General features: G+C 42.5%; 7 protein-coding genes across 7 annotated transcripts; 3 read left to right on the top strand and 4 right to left on the bottom strand.

Moving 5' to 3' along the window:
- Positions 1-14: 14 nt before the first annotated feature.
- On the bottom strand, positions 15-760 carry V1514DRAFT_337056 (flavin reductase like domain-containing protein). The gene has a single exon (XM_066928616.1). The coding sequence runs from the start codon at positions 734-736 to the stop codon at positions 128-130; it is 609 nt and encodes a 202-aa protein (XP_066781292.1). The 5' UTR covers positions 737-760; the 3' UTR covers positions 15-127.
- Positions 761-806: 46 nt separating this feature from the next.
- On the top strand, positions 807-1,904 carry V1514DRAFT_322157 (uncharacterized protein; the record flags this gene model as incomplete). Its single annotated transcript, XM_066926099.1, has 1 exon — positions 807-1,904. The coding sequence occupies one exon, from the start codon at positions 807-809 to the stop codon at positions 1,902-1,904; it is 1,098 nt and encodes a 365-aa protein (XP_066781291.1).
- Positions 1,905-3,365: 1,461 nt separating this feature from the next.
- On the top strand, positions 3,366-7,444 carry V1514DRAFT_354358 (carbamoyl-phosphate synthase L chain, ATP binding domain-containing protein). The gene is made up of 6 exons (XM_066929587.1): positions 3,366-3,511; positions 3,572-3,592; positions 3,670-3,677; positions 3,743-3,824; positions 3,882-4,638; positions 4,707-7,444. Exons 1-6 carry the CDS (start codon positions 3,409-3,411, stop codon positions 7,282-7,284), a joined length of 3,549 nt encoding a protein of 1,182 aa, XP_066781290.1. The 5' UTR covers positions 3,366-3,408; the 3' UTR covers positions 7,285-7,444.
- On the bottom strand, positions 7,414-8,738 carry V1514DRAFT_337049 (cyclic nucleotide-binding-like protein). The gene has a single exon (XM_066928615.1). It carries the CDS (start codon positions 8,622-8,624, stop codon positions 7,479-7,481), a length of 1,146 nt encoding a protein of 381 aa, XP_066781289.1. The 5' UTR covers positions 8,625-8,738; the 3' UTR covers positions 7,414-7,478.
- A 2,692-nt stretch (positions 8,739-11,430) lies between these two features.
- On the bottom strand, positions 11,431-13,667 carry V1514DRAFT_364527 (major facilitator superfamily domain-containing protein; the record flags this gene model as incomplete). Its single annotated transcript, XM_066929788.1, has 3 exons — positions 12,902-13,667; positions 12,224-12,845; positions 11,431-12,203 (listed from the first exon to the last, which is right to left on the bottom strand). The coding sequence occupies exons 1-3, from the start codon at positions 13,235-13,237 to the stop codon at positions 11,431-11,433; spliced, it is 1,731 nt and encodes a 576-aa protein (XP_066781288.1). The 5' UTR covers positions 13,238-13,667.
- Positions 13,668-15,845: 2,178 nt separating this feature from the next.
- On the top strand, positions 15,846-18,552 carry V1514DRAFT_183383 (uncharacterized protein). The gene is made up of 2 exons (XM_066924604.1): positions 15,846-16,225; positions 16,653-18,552. The coding sequence occupies exons 1-2, from the start codon at positions 16,058-16,060 to the stop codon at positions 18,408-18,410; spliced, it is 1,926 nt and encodes a 641-aa protein (XP_066781287.1). The 5' UTR covers positions 15,846-16,057; the 3' UTR covers positions 18,411-18,552.
- Positions 18,394-20,444, bottom strand: V1514DRAFT_354352 (uncharacterized protein). Its single transcript, XM_066929586.1, has 3 exons — positions 19,647-20,444; positions 19,239-19,570; positions 18,394-19,187 (listed from the first exon to the last, which is right to left on the bottom strand). Exons 1-3 carry the CDS (start codon positions 20,357-20,359, stop codon positions 18,694-18,696), a joined length of 1,539 nt encoding a protein of 512 aa, XP_066781286.1. The 5' UTR covers positions 20,360-20,444; the 3' UTR covers positions 18,394-18,693.
- Positions 20,445-20,481: the final 37 nt, after the last annotated feature.

The raw sequence follows: 20,481 nt of genomic DNA, 5'->3' as shown, positions 1-20,481 counted from the left end.
TAATTATTATTACGATATTTGAATCCCACGCCGCGCAAAACGCTTGTTTGGTAATAAATAATACACGTTACGTTACTATATACAATTTACATATAATTACGACCGATGCTTGTAGTAAATATTTACACTAATGAGGCAACTTATGAAATTTTCGTCTAAAGTAAACTAGGCCTGGACTTGCTCCTGTTCCCCTCGTTGTGTAGGTATCACCACCACCTTCGTGATGGTCGGCATCGATGCGCTCGACTTCGCCCACCCAGATCTCGTGATCACGAACGAGGAATGAAGCATGCACAGCACAGTCTAAACGAGCAAATGCTGCCGGCTGTGAAAATGACAACACCGTCGTCGTAGTGACATCCGTGTTAGCTTTGCTTGCTGACTTGACCGGACATGGCGCCCGGTTAAGCATTGGCGTCCGATACGGATGAGGAGCCAACGGCAGATGATCCACAGCCGAACCAGCACGTGCAAACTCACTAGCTAACTGATCGGCACCGTCAATACCAGCCAAGAAATTGACCGAAAACCGGCCGGAAGCGTGAACAAGCTCTGACGTGGCAGACGGGATCCGCAGGTTGAATGACAGCAGCGGTGGATCAGGTCCGGCCACGGACAACGACGTGACCGATGACACTGTAGCTGCCGATGCCCGGCCTTGATATGCGGCAGTGATGACGGCGATGGCCTGAGGATGCCGGGCCATCACGGCCTTGAACGCGGCGATGAGCGACATGAAAATGTTCGCGAGCCAGAGTTCGTTTCAATTTACTTCGCGAAGTTCCATTAAATTTTTTTTTCTCCACATGGCCGTCATTAGTAGGTTGTCCATTTCCAAAGCAATTGCCCCGACTACCGGCTTAACTACGAACACTGCTACTATTCTATCATTGATTCAAAGACCAACTTGCTTGTCTAGCCAGGTTCCATGTTTAGTGTCAATTACATTTTGTCGAGGTCGTCATCACCGTCGGTCAGGCATTAAGCCGGGTTTTCCTAGCCCGGTGAGCCACATTCTTGATGGCGAGAGTATCATACTCAGTCAGAAAAGTTCAAATCCAAGTGGAACGAATGATATTAATCAGCCATCACCTATCATGTCCAATCTTGATCAAATTTATCGTAACCGGTTACTGCGCAAAAATCGCCAGTCAAAGAGTAGAAATCAATTTGGCCGTGCGTTTGAGAATAATCCATACGCCAACATTCTTCGCCAGCCGATTCGACAATGTAGGTTTTCTTTTGCCTACATGCCTCGACACTTTTTTGAAAAGCTTGCTCCTTTCGTGGTTCCTGATGAAGCAAAAGAGTACATGGCATCTCAGGTGATTAACATTGACAATCGCCATCGGCCGACAAAGTTGATCAGTCATTTGTTTTTGCCTGTTGAACCAGGCATACAAGATACTGGCCGGTCAATTTATCTACTTCGGCGTGAAAAATATATGAGCAGTTCGGTCATCAAGAAGGCAAGCCGGGCGATCTCGTCGATTGAATTTTTTGTGCAAGGACCGATGCCACACTTGCGATATCCAGCTGACATGACTGGTATTGTCACTCGCCGCTTAGCTTGGCGAATTGAAGCTGCGGCTAACGAAGTCTTGAGATTTCACACTGGCGCGGTCATGGTTGATTACGAAGTAGATATCGACGCGTTGGCGCCGAATGTCGGCGCCGTGTTGGAATGGAATGCGAGTTCAGAATCACCTCGGTTTGCGACTCGAACTGATGATGTCAATGTACCGCTATACAATATGGATGTGGAACTAGGCACTGGCCTCGCATCTGCAGTGTTTAAAACCCTTGAGGTCCCCCGTGGCAAAACCAGAATAGCACTACTCGAGGGACATTGTTCGCTGTCCCTGCTTAGGGAGTTATGGTTGTTCAGATTGTTTTTGCAATAAATTTACTTAACATCACATGATCATTGCATTTTTGCTTTCAAAGTCTAAGACATGCACACTGTTTTAATATTCTTCAAGTTTTTTCTACATTACAACTCGCCGTATTTGTGAAAGTAATAACTTCACGTGGCATTAACGTTACTTTCCCTTTGCATCGCCAGAAACGTTTTCGGAAAGAGCGAAGTGTTTTACTTTTGCCCACTGCTCATGTGTGATGAATAGTTCATTTGACCCACCCACTTGATTTGTTCCAAGTCAACTCATCATTGTGTTAAAAAAGTCAGCATTTTACACCGGCAATCTGTCTGAAACCAACTTATCAGACTAGACTGAGTGTTTTGCGCCATATATCAGTTTATAGTCTCTTTTTCGTTTTGTTATAACAGAACAAGGTACACATATCGCCGGGAAAGTTCTGTCTCGAATAGGATGGCAAAGGTTTTCACGAATATGTCGCCATCCCAATGTTCGGTCTTAAACAATTGCGCGGATGAACCATGCGGTGTTTTTTTTTTTTGACAGACCTGTTTGCCAAAACCTGGTCTTTTTAGAGCCCATTCATAAACAAGGAATACCATTTGCAAGAATGTCCGAATTTAAATCATCAACTGTCGTAGGTCATTTGAGATCCAACTCGGTCACATTTTGAGCTGATTGTGGCATGAAAGCATTGACTTAGTCTTGGGCGGTAGATATAGGCTAAAACAAGAAATCAAATTGATTTTTCAGCACTACCAAGAAGCGACTTTATGGTATTAAAGATGGCTAAAACTTTTTCAAAACTACCATTAACGAGAGCTTCAGTTGCAATTGCAACACTAAAGCAGAGGACAGACTGCGGCAATGTGCTTGGTTATTTCGTCAGGTTGCATTGAGAGCCAACTATGATATCGTCACCAGGGTCTATATAGACGAACGATTTGGTCGCAAGATGAGCAAAAATCACCAAGCGGTGAACCTATATTTGTGACATAATGCGGTTTTTTGAGCGAGAACAAAAAGAGCAAAGCGTAGATGTCCCAATGAAAAACAATATTACTACTCTACATAGTAACTGGTGATTTTAGTCAACGTACGAGACACGCCAGGCTCGTACGAAAAGCTGGAATCGCGGGTCCCAAACAGACCGACGTCGCAACACGGTTGGATAGTTCCCCAGTCAACGAGATCTTTCGATTAGCAGACCACTTGACGGAGTGGAAGAAATAATTGGAACTCTATATTGCATATAGATACTTTATACATGCGATGGTGACCCTCTATTACGTAACATTGGGATGCCCGGAGGTCGGGCCGGGGGGTAGCTTGCCCACCATCTTGCTATTATGGTAAGCCACGTACGAAACGCCCACCGCCACGCCCACTACGCTGGAGCCCGTGCATCCGCCCCAACACTACCACCAGAAACTGGAGTGCAGTCAATTTTTTTTATCTCTTTTTTTATTCTTTCCCTCCATCCATACTCACCTCACCCCCTCATCCTTTCTCGTTTGTCTTTTCATCAATGTTGGGCGTTGAGCTTGCTTCTGCTGACTCCTCGTCCATAAACACCATGCAGCGCATGCGTGAACAGTCTGCCATCCTGGGACCATTGAATAAGATTCTTGGTACGCTTATATATTGATTGATAGATCTCATCAGTGTTGGCTAACCAGTATAACTTCTAGTCGCAAACCGTGGTGAAATTCGTACGTTTATCTGATTCAGATTCTGAAGTGTATACCCATATGGCTAACAATTGGCTTTGTTTTTGCAATTATTCCAGCTATTCGTGTATGTTTGTTTATTTCATCAATTTTTTTTTTTGCTCTTGACGTGACGCTAAACGATTGATTCAGATTTTCCGTACTGCTCATGAGCTTTCCATGCAGACTGTCGCCATTTATTCTTATGAGGACAGGCTTTCGATGCACAGGCAGAGTATGATTTACTGTTTCATGTCTTTTTGGTCCTTCTCCGCTAACCCGAATGAATTAGAGGCCGATGAGGCATATCAGATTGGTACCCGTGGTCAATTTACGCCGGTTCAGGCATACCTTCAGATTGATGAGATCATCAATATTGCAAAAGAACACAACGTGTCCATGATCCATCCTGGTTACGGTTTCCTTTCTGAAAACGCCGAGTTCGCTCGCAAGGTTGAGGAGAGCGGCATTGCTTGGATTGGCCCTCCTCATACCGTGATCGATGCTCTTGGTGATAAGGTTTCTGCCAGAAAGATTGCCATCCAGAACAACGTGCCAGTTGTTCCCGGTACGCCCGGCCCTGTTGAAGATGTCCAGGTTGCCGAGGAGTTTGTTGCTCAGTACGGCTACCCTGTCATAATTAAGGCTGCTTTTGGCGGTGGTGGCCGTGGCATGCGTGTTGTTCGTGAAGGTGATAACCTCCGTGATGCTTTTGAGCGTGCCTCTTCAGAGGCCAAGGCCGCGTTCGGTAATGGAACCGTGTTTATCGAGCGTTTCCTTGACCGGCCAAAACACATCGAGGTTCAGCTTCTCGGTGATTCTGAGGGAAATGTGGTGCATTTCTTTGAGCGTGATTGCTCGGTTCAACGTCGTCATCAAAAAGTGGTGGAGATTGCTCCTGCCAAGGATCTTCCAAAATCTGTTCGTGATGCTATTCTTCAGGATGCTGTCAGACTCGCATCTTCAGTCAAATATCGTAATGCCGGTACTGCTGAGTTCCTTGTAGACAGCCAAAACAGACATTACTTTATTGAAATCAACCCGAGAATGTAAGTTGAATCCTGTGTGATTGCGATCATAACATCTGTAATTTACTGACATGAATGCAATTTTACAGCCAAGTCGAGCACACCATTACTGAGGAAATCACTGGCATTGACATCGTGTCGGCTCAGATTCAGATTGCTGCTGGTGCTACGCTTGCTCAGCTTGGTCTCACTCAGGACCGCATCTCCGCTCGCGGCTTTGCCATTCAGTGTCGAATCACTACTGAAGATCCTTCCAAGGGATTCCAGCCGGACACTGGTAAGATTGAAGTTTACCGTTCTGCTGGCGGTAACGGTGTCCGCCTCGATGGCGGTAATGGGTTTGCTGGTGCGGTCATCAGTCCGCATTACGATTCTATGCTTGTCAAGTGTTCATGTTCTGGATCCACTTACGAAATTGCTCGCCGGAAAATGATCCGCGCTCTTATTGAATTCCGTATCCGTGGTGTCAAGACCAACATTCCTTTTCTTCTCGCTCTCTTGACTCATGAGACATTTGTGAAAGGAAATTGCTGGACCACGTTTATTGACGATACTCCTGAGTTGTTTGAAATGATGGTTTCCGCCAACAGAGCTCAGAAGCTTCTTGCCTATCTCGGCGACCTTGCCGTTAATGGTTCGTCGATTAAGGGTCAGATTGGAGAGCCCAAGCTCAAGTCTACAATCATTCACCCTGTGCTCAAAGACGCTTCTGGAAAGCCAATTGATGTTACGGTTCCAGCCACTGAAGGTTGGCGTAACATATTTCTTGAGAAGGGACCGGAAGCGTTTGCCAAGGCCGTGCGGGAGTACAAGGGTACTCTTATCATGGATACAACTTGGCGTGATGCTCATCAGTCCCTGCTTGCGACTCGTGTGCGTACGACGGACTTTGTCAACATTGCCATTCCGACCTCGTACGCGTTGGCGAACGCGTTCTCGCTTGAATGCTGGGGAGGTGCTACTTTTGATGTCGCTTACAGATTCTTGTATGAAGACCCCTGGGAAAGATTACGCAAGTTGCGCAAGCTTGTGCCCAACATTCCGTTTCAAATGCTTCTTCGAGGAGCCAACGGTGTGGCTTACTCGTCATTGCCAGATAACGCAATCGATCACTTTTGCGCGCAGGCTAAGGAAGCCGGTGTGGACGTGTTTCGTGTGTTCGATGCTTTAAACGATCTTGAACAGCTCAAGGTTGGTGTTAGCGCCGCTCGAAAGGCCGGTGGTGTTGTTGAGGCAACCGTGTGCTACTCTGGTGACATGTTGAACCCGAAGAAGAAGTACAACTTGCCATACTACTTGGATCTGGTGGAGAAAATTGTTGAGTTTGGGACTCACATTATTGGTATCAAGGATATGGCTGGTACGTTGAAACCTAAGGCTGCCACGATCCTAATCGGTGCCATTCGTGAGAAGTACCCTGACGTGCCCATTCATGTGCACACTCACGACTCTGCTGGTACCGGTGTGGCATCCATGGCCGCTGCCGCACGTGCTGGTGCAGATGTGGTCGACGTTGCGTCAAACTCTATGTCGGGCATGACTTCGCAGCCTTCCGTGACTGCGTTGATATCTACGTTGGAGGGTACAATTGATACCGGCATCAACCCTGATCACATTCGCGAGATTGACTCTTACTGGGCCCAAATGCGCTTGTTGTACTCGTGCTTCGAGGCCGAACTTAAGGGCCCCGATCCAGATGTGTACGAACACGAGATCCCCGGTGGTCAACTTACGAACTTGTTGTTCCAGGCTCAACAGTTGGGCTTGGGCACGCAATGGCAAGAGACCAAGCGAGCGTATGTGGAGGCCAACCAGTTGCTGGGCGACTTGGTCAAGGTCACGCCGACGTCGAAAGTGGTGGGAGACTTGGCCCAATTCATGGTGTCCAACAAGTTATCGCCGGCTGATGTTGTCGATCGAGCTGAATCTCTTGATTTCCCTGATTCCGTGCTTGATTTCTTGCAAGGACGTATCGGTCAACCCTACGGTGGCTTTCCGGAACCGTTACGTACGCGTGCGCTTAGGGGCAAGCGTGAGAAGATTGACGAGCGACCGGGCAAGTCATTGCCACCGATTGATTTTGCCGCGGTACGCAAGGACTTGGAAAAGAAGTACGGCAAGATCCGGGAGACAGACATTGCGTCTCACGTAATGTATCCTAAGGTGTTTGAAGATTATCAAGAATTTACTCAAAAGTACGGTGATCTTTCTGTTTTGCCAACCCGATATTTCTTGTCCAGGCCAGAGATTGGTGAAGAATTTTCGGTTGAGATCGAACAGGGCAAACTGTTGATTTTGAAATTACTTGCCGTCGGCCCACTGTCTGCTTATACGGGACAGCGTGAAGTGTTTTTTGAGCTTAACGGTGAGATTCGACAAGTTACTGTGGATGACAAGACCGCATCGGTTGATTCCATCTCACGACCGAAAGCTGATCCATCCAACCCGTCACACGTTGGTGCACCCATGTCTGGCGTGGTTGTTGAAGTTCGGGTGAAGGAAGGCACTCATGTGAAAAAGGGTGACCCGATCGCCGTGTTGAGTGCCATGAAGATGGAAATGGTTATATCAGCTCAAGCTTCTGGCAAGGTGACTGATATTTTGATTCGCGAGGGCGACTCAGTCGATGGCGCTGACTTGATTGCCAGGATTGGAAAGGAGGAGTAATTTTCGGAAATGTTTATTTAGTGTTCGTTGTGCGTGTAAATTTTATTTTTGTTGTATTTCTTTTCCACATATAAGTAGTTATTTTACAGTTTATATAGTTACAGTTTGTATTACATTTTTTTTATATAAATATGAACTAAAGATTTATTTGATTCCCTAAAAACAAAAGTACAAAAGAGTCATAATAAAAAGATTTAATACGTCTTTAATGGCACGTTACCAAGTAATCGTTGAAATCCACTCTTGTCCAGCGTGACCAACTTAACTTTGGTTTTTGCAATCACGGAGGCAGCTCTGGGGGCATCATTTAATAATGCCAATTCCCCAAAATAATCACCTTTACCAGCGTCCATTACTTTGCCTTCATCTCGCTTAACTACTTCAGCTTCACCTTCTTCAATTAAATAAAAATGTTCACCGACATCGCCTTCCGTAATTATAACGTCACCAGCTTCAGCCGTGACGGCCTTAAGTGCGTCAGCAATCTTGGCTCGTTCCCAATCTGATAAGGACTGCAACACGGGCACCTCACGTAAAAATTGGCCATACATGTCACGCTTGGACGCTGTACGTTCCATCAAGATGCGTCTGAACGTGATGCCATCCAGTAACCATAGCACCGATGGCGACGTGGCCACAACAGTCGCAGCTCTGGGTGCATTATACATCAGTGCAAGCTCACCAAACGAAGTGCCAGCACCCGCAGATGAAACCTTGACCTTGTTTTTATAGAAATCGACCGTGCCGGATTCGAGCAAGTAAAAAGTTTCCCCTTCATCACCTTGCGTGATAATAGTCACGCCGGCGGCTATTTTTTTCTCTTCCAACACATTTAGCACGGTATGAACTGCTTCTTCATCTAATCCTCGAAACAAGAAGTTCTGGGCAATAATCCGGTTCAGGCGTGACATTTGATCAACAGTTTTAGGTACCACGCGAGGCCGAAACGATGATGAAGCATATCGGGCTGATGATAAGCTCTCGCCGCTAACTGAAATGCGGCGGTTCGGATTGAAATTGGTGGGCAGGTCATGTAGTGACGCGGCCGGGTGTGCTGATGATGATGATGATGGTGAGGATGGCGGAAGATGTGACGGTGCGATAGGCGGGACGGTATTCTCGTCCAGCTCAGAGTCAACAGCGGTATCAATATTGGCTAGTGCTAATGCAATCGCCTCAACAGGAGTATCAGGTGGCTGACTTGTGCTGGTACTGCTGTTGCTGCTGGCGTTGGTCGTGGTTGTGTTTGTGATGGTGCCATTGTCGGTTGCGGATTCAGATGATGATCCAGCTTGGAATGAAAAAAGGGAAGAAAAAATTGGATGTGCTTGAGTCGTCATTTCTATAAATTAATTCTTTTTTTCCTTTTTCTCTTACCAATTTTTGCTTTGCTTGGGTTTAATTCTGCCTTGTGAAGTTGAAATCGTTTGACAATTGCCATCTTAATTGAATTGACTTGCCAAACGTCCGATTGTGATCCAAATCACAGGTCACAGACCACGTGAGTTCTCGAAATCACAGCATGGGTGGTGATTGCGGCGGAGTTAACATGCAACTAGTATAGTGATCTCAGCAATTTTGGCATCGCCTCATCTCTTGACGTTGGATTTTTTCTTCTTTTTCTTTTTTTTTTTTTTGAATTTGCGAAAAGTAATTAGAATTTAGATTGTTTGAGGTTTTAAAATAAGTGGGGCATTTAAAGTAGGTTAACAGTTCTGAGATATTCGTAATTAATCAGAGCCTTAGAACTCTGGTTTTTCTGTCTTTTTAATGGCCTATCCATCAAGTTACAAATTGAGGTGGCGTTTCGGACCTGCGATAGAAATTATATGAACAGTTTAGAACTAAATTGAGTTTGTATTAGAATATGTTTTAATAAACGAATAGGTTGAATAGTGCAAGACGTTTATCTGCGATTCATTATTTAAGTGCTTGTTATAGTATCCAACCCGACCGACCATAGGAAAAGTTGCAAAGCGGTTTGCAGAGCTGAAGCTGCTGAAAGTTGTTTATAAAATTTATGTAACAGGGCGTGATCAAGATATCTGCAAACGTCGTTACCTGTTTCCACGTTTAAAAGAATCAAATTTGACTAGTCACTTTCAGTATCGAAAAATTTGGCAATATTAGTAAAATCCAGACCATGCAAGCCAGTATGTCGTCCAGGGTCCTTGGTGTTACTAAATCAATTAGTTGATGGCATACCGCTCAGCAATATCATTCAGTGTCCATCAAATTCTTCTCTTCCTCCATAAATATGTTGAAATCGTTATTGCGATCTTTGTCTGGTTGATAAGCGCCATCGTCATTGTCAGGCAAAACCTGCAAGGAGCGACGAATAAGTCTTGGGCCAGTTTGACAAAATTCGGACCAAGTGACATCAGTCCACTTATCAAGGTCCATGCTACCTGTATTTGTGTTGTCAAAACACGGAGATTAACGTCTTCACTAGATTTCAGGAACGATGTAGCAAGCGAAATAATCAGAAAGTAAGGTAAAGAGATGCATATTGAGGGCGAATATTAGATATGCTGGTGGAACCAGACGAGCTCGCCAATTCTCGAGGTTGCCAAGTTGGAATTATGTGTTGAGATTGAACAGTTGAGTCTCGATGTCAAAGCTATCCAGAATAAATGCAACTGGCTATTTACATGTTAAAGTGTACACGTAGCGTCGTTATCATTAATGACAATCCCAGATTTAAGCGGTTTCTATTCAAAAGATATAATAATAAATACATATGGTCATTATACTATATCGGAATTTGTAATTTATTGGATAAGTGTAATATCAGCTAGCAGTTATGATCTCGGTTGTTAACCTGTTTAGTTCACTGGCGCCAGAGACAGACCTTTCATTTCTTGGCCCACCGCTGGTCAGGTCATTATCCATGCCACCAGAATTGCAATATGTGATCTTGGATTAAGATTGTCGTGCTTGCATTACAGAATCGTGACCTTTTTAGGCCTTATCTAAAATATTTTTACTTGTTCCCTTCAGACTTATCAGTTACACTAACAGCGGGATATTGAATGAAAGTTCTATATTTATCTTTTATTGCTCTTCCTAATTTTCTTAGATCCGGTTTCTTATCCCTGACTGTTAATCACAGAAACCGGACTGAGCAGCCTCTTGGAGCAGCCTCTTGGAGGCTGAGGCTCTCGGCTTGAGGCAGATACAAAACGAAGACGATCTTATCAATATACTTCCATCTATTATTATTGAAATTACTTGCTGTGAAGTATTCTAGGTTCTTGTGATCAGTAAAATCTCGACTAGTGACTGAGTACAAAGAACATAATGCCTCCATGCTTGTAATGCTTCTAAGATGGGTGCCGATATAAACCACTTTTTTAGAGTTTGAAAAGCGTTTTCAATCTCCTCAGACCATGTAAAGGTTGCCGGCATCCTTCTTCAATAGCTTCGACATTGGTTGTGTGAGGTAGGCGTACTTTGGGATAAATTGTCTGTAATAATTGGCAAAACCTAGGAATCGCTGTAAAGCCTTTTTGGTTGTCGGGCTTTTCCATTGAAGGATGACTTTAACCTTCTTATCATTCATTAACACACCCTCATCAAATAGCGAAACCCCCAGGAAATCGGTGCGCGAAACATGAAATTCACTCTTTCACCTTTGACATATAAGCCATTATCAATCAGGCATTTCGAAATTGCGCGCACGTCAGCGATATGATCTCTTTCAGACTCGGAAAAGATCAAAATATCGTCGAGGTAAACATTGGCGCAGGGGTCGGGGTCGGGGTCGGGGACGAGGGTTGATTTTAAAACCCCATAGATTTTGGCAGCCTTTGCAATGCATAATTTTTCATCCATTTAGATAGCCTTAAGAGCCAATAATGAACGACTTTCAATTGAGAACGATTCCATTTTTGTTGACAGAGAAATGTTGCTTGTGTGGTGGAATAGCGGGAAAACGTCTCGCTCGTTGGGACGGCTCGCTCGTTATACATCGGTTATATAACTAAAAGTGCACTTATGGAATCCATGGAATCACGTGCTAATACATTTGATTATGAAAAATAGAATTACATATAGATGTGTTTTGCCTATGTGAATAAGAAACAAGTTTTTAGTTTACCGTCACACGCTTCTGTTATAATTCCATACCGCACCATTACTGATACATCAATGTCCAAATCTAAAGTCTAGCCTTCTCGAGCCTTCATCTTTTGTTGTGACTCTATATTCATCTTGCTGTTCAGGGGTTAACGAATCCCATTTAGCATCTCTCTGCTTATTCTGATACACATAATATATCTTCACAAAAACACAAAGAGCAATATTCATACTAGCAACGCCAACAAGTACCTGATTACCTCGGTGATATAATGGCTTGTCATCAGTCCTGTAAATATTAGCTGCTATTATAACACTTAATTGATTAAACATGTTATATAGAGCTGCTGATAAGGTTCGAGTTCTCACGGAATTAGAATTTCGAGATGTCCAACCCAGATGAATAGCCACGTTCGAGGGATAACCCAATAAAACTGTTAAAACTCCATATTTAGACCATTTTGAAGTCTGTTCGGTGAAAATTCTTAATGGAATTAAACATGCCAAAGCCCATGCTTGTGAAAACATGCCCAAATAACATCGACTATTGTCCCATGTTTGAGCAGCATATGTAATTAAAAGAAGAGTTAAGAGTTGAAGAATTTGCTCTGGCAGCACCATTAAAATGGATTGAAATGTTGAAAACCCAAGACCTCTTAAGGTAAGCGTCATATATGTATCAACAGGAATAACCGGAATCCACCAGACCATTCCAAGCATATAAATCGGCCAGAGATCATAATCAGTCAATGATTTCCAAATTTCTTGCCAATTTAACGCTTGCCTGTTATGCATGCCACCTTTTGATGGGTCATCCCGTAAAACTCGATTTACCATAATAACTTCTTCCCGAGGTGTAAACCAACCATTTTTACCTTAAACCACGATGCAGTCTTGGTTGGAGCCGGAGGCATCAAAATGGCTGCCCATAATCCAACAAATCCTGTAATTGCTCCTTCGATAAGAAACATCCATCTCCAGCCCTCCTTTCCATTAATGCCACTCATATGAAGAATTCCAAATCCCATAAAAGCAGCTGAAATTTGGGCAAGAGTAAATGCAACGTAGAAATAAGCAAATCGGATGGGAAGCTCGACTGTCGTGTAAAAGTATGACAAATATAAAGAAACATCTGCAATAAATCCACCTTCAAAAGCACCGAGAAGTGCGCGAGTAGCATAAAACGATCCCTTAGATTTTATAGCATATTGGGCCATCGCAGCTCCAGACCAACAAAGCATTTGAATAGGAATCCATATATCTGGCCCAAGTTTTTTTGAAATAAGTTGCGAAGGTACTTCTGAAACCAAAAAAACTGCCCTGAAAATCGAATTGGCGGCATTATAAGTATCAGTCGAAAATCCAAGATCAGTAAGCATGTTATCTGCTAGCGCTTGTGAAATATTACCGCGATCAAGTTGAAGGGCCATAAACATTATACCAACCCATAGCATAATTCTCAGATCGATCTTTCGCACGAGTTTCTGCAAATGATCAGAAAAAAAGTTCAATGCACAATTTTAATATTTGAATTTCTTACCACTTCCTCCCTCCATGTCCATCTTGCTAACGGATCAAATCTGTGAATATTTTCATACTCAGGGATGGGCTGATATGCTCTAGCCTTTTCAGGATCGTCATATACTGATGGTTGTGTGGCAATGCCATCTAAGTCAACACCTGCCGGGCCATTAAAGTTCCAAAAAAAATATTTTTTGGGGGGATGGGCTGCCAAAGTTGGCCAATCCTTGTGAATGTTTAGTTTCCCATTGACGTTATTATCGTAGGTCTCGGAATAATCATCTTCATAGTCTGACTTTGAAGTTGATTTCTTAGACACTTTTCCGCCTTTGGTTTCAATAACAATATCCGACATATCTAATTATTATGGAGGAGTTGATATCATGTTGATGGAAAATGGATGGTATTTAAGTATGCATCAGTCATTCTCCTTGATCAGCAAAGGGTCATATTGCTAAACTCAACGTGATACAGTATAGTTATGGCAAATATAACTCACTGGGTATTCAAGCATACGGAACAATTGTAAAAAAATTATAAATCATTTTGCTTTGAGCAGCGAAGTATATAAAGAGAAGCTGAAATATTTGAATATCCGCATTAAAAGCTAAATTTAAATGAAAATAACATTCAGGTCTTCATAATTGAACTAAGAAATAGAATATTTTTGTCATGTCTATCTGGTGAGCTACCTGATGTAGTCAGTCATGTTTGACTTCGACGATTCAAATGAAACATGTCCGAATAAGATTTTTTTTCACCAGTACATGGGATGAATCGGATCCCGGAAAAACCCGTGGTCGGTCTATATTTTTTCCACCGTAAAACAACGATTGGTACTAGGTACGTAATGTTTATGTTATTCTAACATAAATTAAAATTTTACGCTGCTTTATAGACCTATTATTACATACGAAAAATGTTCTATACAGTAGTTTTGTTTTACATGGTCTTATGGATTGATTAATGATTACTATATTAAACAAGAGGCAGTAAGTTAGTATTAGAGGATGAATCAAATGATGGCTTCAAGCTTTTCCATTTTTATCAACAATTAAACAACGGGGCGTGAACTATTTGCAGCAATTGTACAGGATTATATATATACATATATTGGCAGTGTTCGTAAAATGGGTTTAACCCCATTTCATTCAAAGTTTAGCCTGGTGCGGTACAATCTGTAGTTTTGCAAAAATTCTTTGAAAGTCGCAATTTTTCGGATATGACGAAAAATCAAATCCACTTAACGTCATCAAACACTCATCTTAGATGGCTGATGCTGTTCAATCTGATGAGATTGTAGTCTTTTGAAGCGGTAAACTGTAGGGGGTGGACACGATATGCGAATATTCCGTAGTAAACAGTATAAACGCAAAAAAATTGAGCACTTAAAGTCCTGCTCGGGAAGCAAACAAAGGCTAGGGTTTGATGCGATTACGGTATAGTCAATCCATTAACTGTAAGTTATTCGTAAAACTTCAGGCTTTTTCGTATAACTAATACAGCTATAGTCAGTCATAGTAAGATAAAGCTGGGACAAATATTTGTTTCTTATACCGAGTTCTTATTATATACGAAGTTACCCGACAAATTATTCAGTTTTGCTAGTTATGCATAAAAAAGCTGTAATGTTTACAGAGAGCACTTTATATAGAATCTTTCTGTTGTTCGCCAAACAACTGCAGCATTTCATGGGCTTCAAGAGCCATTTTAATTGAAATCAATCTCGTATCTTCTACATTTGTACATTGGCATGACAAAGAACGCTCCTCTCTTCACCATGCTGCATGTGCATCTTGACTGACTTGCGCTGTTGGAAGTTTTGCAGTCAACCAACCATTACTCCTTATATGTCGATATCTTATTCCAGAATTCTTTCGCCTTTAATTTTAAAACAGCAGAACTAACGATCACCTTTTTATGAACATATTCAACCTATTGGAACAAGACATTCTCAAGTTCTCTCCAGTTCTCCTGAGATCGCTTTTAACGTTTTTAGAAACATTCATGAGATCATCTAAGCTTTTGTTTCTTTAGAAATCTTTAGAAAGAAATCTCACCAGATGCAAGCACATGATTAAATTTATTTTGAAACCACTCGCGAAACTCTTGTTGTGATGCATGAGGCTTGTCTTTCTTTCTTTGGCATAATGCATGTTTTTTAACCAATGTAATCATTTTGATTATTAATTGGGCGCCACTATAATTAAAATGAATCTAAAGTAAAGATGGTTGTGAAATGAAGGTTGATTACTTTAAATAATCAAATAATATATTACCAAGTAATGTTAGTTAAATATAATAATAAACATCCATAATTACTATTTAAGTATTCTGTAGTCTTAGAATTAATTCTTGATTCTGCATGATGCTAATGACAATCCTCCCAGCAAAAGACTTTCTTGATAAGTAAGATTCTTAAAATATTTGTAAGATCTTTTAATAACACAAAATCTTCTAATTACTAAGGTAGGCTTCTTATAGCGACGGCTTACTTTATCACGTATTTAATTGATTAGTAATATTTATATCACGTGCACATATTGTTAGAGAACATTACGCAAAATAATTGATACAGACAAACCTTCTCTTTTCCTTTTCGTCTCAGCCCAGCCACTTGATAGAATCACACTTCGATCGATCCCATTCTTCCACCATTATAAACCGGATCAAAACGTGGAAGGCTTGATTCTCTCTTTTGAGATTTTTTTAATAAAATATTGCGGTATTACGGAGAGAGCTCGTTATTGATTTTTTTTTCGGAGGACTAAAGTTTGCTTGTATTTTATTCGTTTTTTTGCAAACCAGTGATCAGCTTGCACATCAAGTGGCAAGATTTTTTAATTTGAGCAATTTGCTTATTACATTTTCTTTTTTTTAAAAAAAATTGTTTATCTCGTGCGGTCTTTGATCGTACTTCTACAATAAACATCGGTCTCTGGTTTTTTCATTAGTCACGGTGGGGCGTGTGGATTCTGTTTTTCTTGTTTGATTTTTTCTTACACTTATTTTAATTTCGATTTTGGGCATTTTTTTTCTTCTTTTTGAAAGGACATTCTCAAAGTTTGTCATTAAATTCAGCAGCGTCCAGTTTCTGAAAATTTGCGCCACAAGTTTGTCATTGTTCTCACTTCTGGCGTTGCCACGCAGCGTGTGCCTTGTTGCTTAAAAGAAAATGGTTTCGCAAGTCGAGTTGAATGCTATTCGTCAAGATTATATCGTCTCTCTCGAGGAGCTAAGTTTTAACTCACGGCCTATAATCACTAACCTTACAATCATTGCGCAAGAGAACATTCAAGCCGCTGAAGTTATTACCCGGGCTATTGAAGAACATATCAGCAAAGTAAGTTGCTCTTGCGATTCCTTTCAATTTTGCCTGTTTAAACAAGTAATACCCAATCTCTGCTTTTCTTTTTTCTCTTTTCTAGCCTTTTCCAGCCTTTTATTGTCCTGTTTTTTTTTTACTATTAAAACATGTGGTCCGCAAAGTGGTTAGATTTTGGTCACTTTGGCTTCAACGTATTTGCGAGATGGAGTCGAATGATCTGCAAGAAATTGTCTTATTTGAAGGCAATAATGTAAATCTATATGAGATGTATGTGTTAGTGATGGTTTTGTATGTGTAACTAGATAAAGCAAAAAAGAAAAAGAAAAAGAAAAAGGTCGTGATAGCAACGTAAAGAAAAGAGAAGAGAAGGGAAAGCTGGATAAATCTTTATTTGATACCAACCATGTTTTGCTGTACGAAGGTTTTTACTAACATGATACAGTGTTCACCATCTGCAAAACTTCCGGCATTATATTTATTGGATTCAATTTGCAAAAACATTGGTAGTCCTTACACATTATTGTTTGGACGTAATTTATACCGCACGTTTACAGATGCGTATACGTTGGTCAATGATCCAATAAGGCGCAAAATGCATGAACTATTTCATACTTGGAAACAACCTACTGCTTCAGGTCAAAATCTTTTTTCATCTGAACCGATACGACGAATAGATAATTATTTGCAAAAAGCTCGAGCTGCGTTTAACGACGTGGCAGCACGAAATTCACCGGTTCCGGTGACGTATTCCAATTCCAGTTTGCAGCGGCCACATGTTCCTACTCCTCCGGGGCAACATGCCATTCCATATTCTTTGCCAGACAGGCAATCCGTACCTTTGCAGCCTACCATCAGTGGCAATGGAAACGGCATTGGTGGCAGCGATTATTCGTCGTATGCTAACAATAATATCGATAGTTTGCGCTACGCGAACGACCTGCCTCAACCAACGTCAAGAGGCTTCGTCAGTAACGTAGGAGCACCTTTAACCTCTGCCGGTCTCATTTCGGAGATTTCAGACCTGATTCATCTCACGTCTCTAAAACTGCGCGAGAATCCGTTAGACGTCGAATGTCAAACCCAACATGAGGCACTCAGTCAACTGAACGCGATCCTATTAACATCTTCTTTACCCCAGTTTCAATTACAAGCCATTCAAGAACGACTTCAAGTTTTAAGTTCTGAATTACGTCGTGGTAGCAAACGGAAGGCAGACGACGGACAGATTCCGGCTGTGACCAGTCCGGCACCGAAGCGAGCTTGGAACGAACCAAGCATTTCCAGCATCGGTTCATCTCAACAACTACCACAGTTACCGCAGACTTGGATGTCATCAAAACCATCGATATCGACGTTTCATTCATCTTCATTGCCGTCATCTGGGGTGCCCGTAATACAACCTGATTTACTCACGTCAGTAGCACAAGCATTGGCACAATCGCAAGACTCTCAGTCACCAACAACACTACCTTTCCAACAGTCACAATTCAATTCTCAACCTGCAGTTCCAAATGTTGGCGCCGTCGTTCCCGATGCGTCATCCCTTTTTGCATCATTAATGTCAGCCGGGCTAATATCAGGTTCGTCCGCACCTGCACCGCCCAAGCCACCGTCCGTAGCAATGACAATACTGAATAGTACTGCCAATCAAATAATTTTAAGTTCCAACATTACATTATCAACCAAGTTTTTGCAACAACATCGATCAGACCTGTCCGCGTTGTTATATGACTCCCTGCCGTTGCAATGCAGCACTTGCGGCCGCCGTTTTGCTGACACGGAACGGGATCGCAAGATCAGGGATGCGCACTTGGACTGGCATTTCCGGGTGAACAAAAAATTACGAGACGACGTGAGGGGACAGAGTAGAAGTTGGTATTTAGACCAGGACGCGTGGATCAAGCATACTGACGTGGACGTGGTTGACATTGAGTTTGATGGTTCGGATGGGTCCGGGTTCGGAAGCGGTGGTGCTAATGGGCAAGATGGCAGCGGGCAAAAAGAAGACGTTTCAAACCGATACATATTGGTGTCCACAGACGGAGCCATTTTGAACGCGCCGTGCCCGATTTGTAAAGAGAAATTTAAAAGTGTTTGGCATGACAAGGCTGAGGATTGGGTATGGATGAACGCGCAAGAAGGACCGAACAGCAAGATCTATCATGCCACGTGTTTACAGGATGCTGGAGGAACAGCATAGGTTTTGTATTACTATATATAAAAAAAGATATCAAATTTAGTTAATGTATACCGTTTGTTGTCTTTGTCACACTTTGCCACATAAGAGTATTGTACATTTAAAGAAACAACTAAGTGGATGCGGCAGGGTTTCTGTAAAAATCGAAGCATATTTTGTAATACATATAATGGTATCTAACTAAACAAAAAAAAGTAAGTTACATATTTTTTTTCATAATAATTCAAATCTCCCAATCTTCCTTGCAAATTTGGAAAAAAAAAAAAAAAGGAAGGGTAACATGATATCATGACTCGTCATTCCTCACAGCCTTCTCATGAGATCCAACACTATTGCCGTTATTACCACCACCTCGAATCTGTGCCAACGTGTTTTCCACAATTCTTAACAAATTCTCTGCGTTTTCTTCCGAGCTGCGACCGTCTGATGAATTTCGAACCAAGTCTGACAACGTACGGTCAACTTCTTCCAAATGTTGCTTCTTGGCCCCTCCATCTGCCAAGTCATCGGGATCTCTCATGCGTTTTAATATCCTCTCCAATGATAAAGGATCATCCTTAGATTTTGGTGGGCCAATGGGAAGCATGCCAGATTGCTTGCGAGGAGCCGGAGAATCATAATTCGCTCTGGCCTTGGCATTCTTTTCTACCAATTCATCAGCCGGATCGCGTAGTTTCTTTTCCCCAGATCTCAATTTCCGTGGCGTGCCAGCCTTGATGGATTCTGAATCCGCAAACGTAGCACCAAGTGGCTTGTCCATTTCCTGGGGTGGCCGAAATGCTGAAATAAAAAATTAAAATCAAATAATAAAATATAAAAAAATATACATACGATATATAGGCAACGGAGTGTCATTATTAAAGTCTTCTGCCCTTATTCCTCTCGTAGGTCCAGGCACGGAATAAGTGAGAGGGGCATAAGCTTTCGGCGCTTCATTCGCTGACACAGCAACCGGCCTGCCGGTTGGTTGGGAAGGAGGAACATATTTCTGCCGTCCACGAGCTGCAGCTGCTGGTTGAGGAGCAGAAGTTGATTGAGGAGGAAGGGGAGGCGCACGACGATTATGCTCATTAGGAGTATGTGCAGGTTGGTATGGAGGATCAGGTGGATACTGAGATCGGCGTTCAGGTGACACTGACCTTTGCCTTGCAGTCCTTGGCCAGCTAATATTAAGAACGGAGGTTAGTGGGAAGTGGGTTTTTGACCTCAGGTATCTTTTGTAAATAATTCAATTCTTACTATTGATCATTAGAAGTTGGTTTTGGAGGCGCGCCGTAAGGATTCTGAACAGAGGTAGTAGGGTAACTGGATCCATATGGGATTCTATCAGGCGGACGTTCCCGCCGTTGGTATGGCTGAGAATTGTATGAACTGGATTGAGGAATTGGAGCAGCTGAAGAAGAAAAAGAAAGAGGGGGGCCTGGTTGTGGCTGTGAGCTCCATTGCTCAGAAGGTCTGTAACCATACTCTCTTTGCCTAGAATAAGCATCCGGAAGCTGTTGCTGCGAAAGTGGGGCTGGCGGAGGTGGAGCATACTGTCCAGGGTATGGATGCTCTGACCGCCGACCGGCACCATATGATGCCTGTAGTGTATATGGATCATTATTCCGTTCGTGTCTATCAAAATAACCTTGCGTAATTTGATGAGCCTGTGGCGAACGATATGCACGTTCATCGGCCACGTAGCGACCAGATCGATCGTCATACGGCACGTTAGGCGAATACCTTTCAGGAGCGTATGAGGTTCGATCTGCCGGGAATGCCTGGCGCTCATCCGGGTACACCGATCGATCGTAACCAATTTGAGATAAAGAACTAGATTGTGAAATTTGCACCGGCCTTCCGTTAGATGGTTGTGGTTGCTGCTGGGTTGGCGGCTTGTTCCAATAAGACGCGTAAGGATCCTGCCTTCCGGGCGACGGCGATCGTCGTGGATCGTAATAACCACTCATATCTTTAACTCTTTAAAAACAAAGCAGTTTAAGTACAATTGGCTGCAAGTGATAGCAAAAAAAAACCCAAAATGAAAGATTGGTTCAGAAAAGCGATAAAGAATAAACAAAGAATAAAGGGA

The sequence above is a fragment of the Lipomyces japonicus genome (genome assembly GCF_038497905.1).
Source record: "Lipomyces japonicus strain CBS 7319 unplaced genomic scaffold V1514scaffold_55, whole genome shotgun sequence".
Taxonomy (NCBI): Eukaryota; Fungi; Ascomycota; class Lipomycetes; order Lipomycetales; family Lipomycetaceae; genus Lipomyces; species Lipomyces japonicus.
This window is presented reverse-complemented; position numbering and strand designations above follow the sequence as displayed.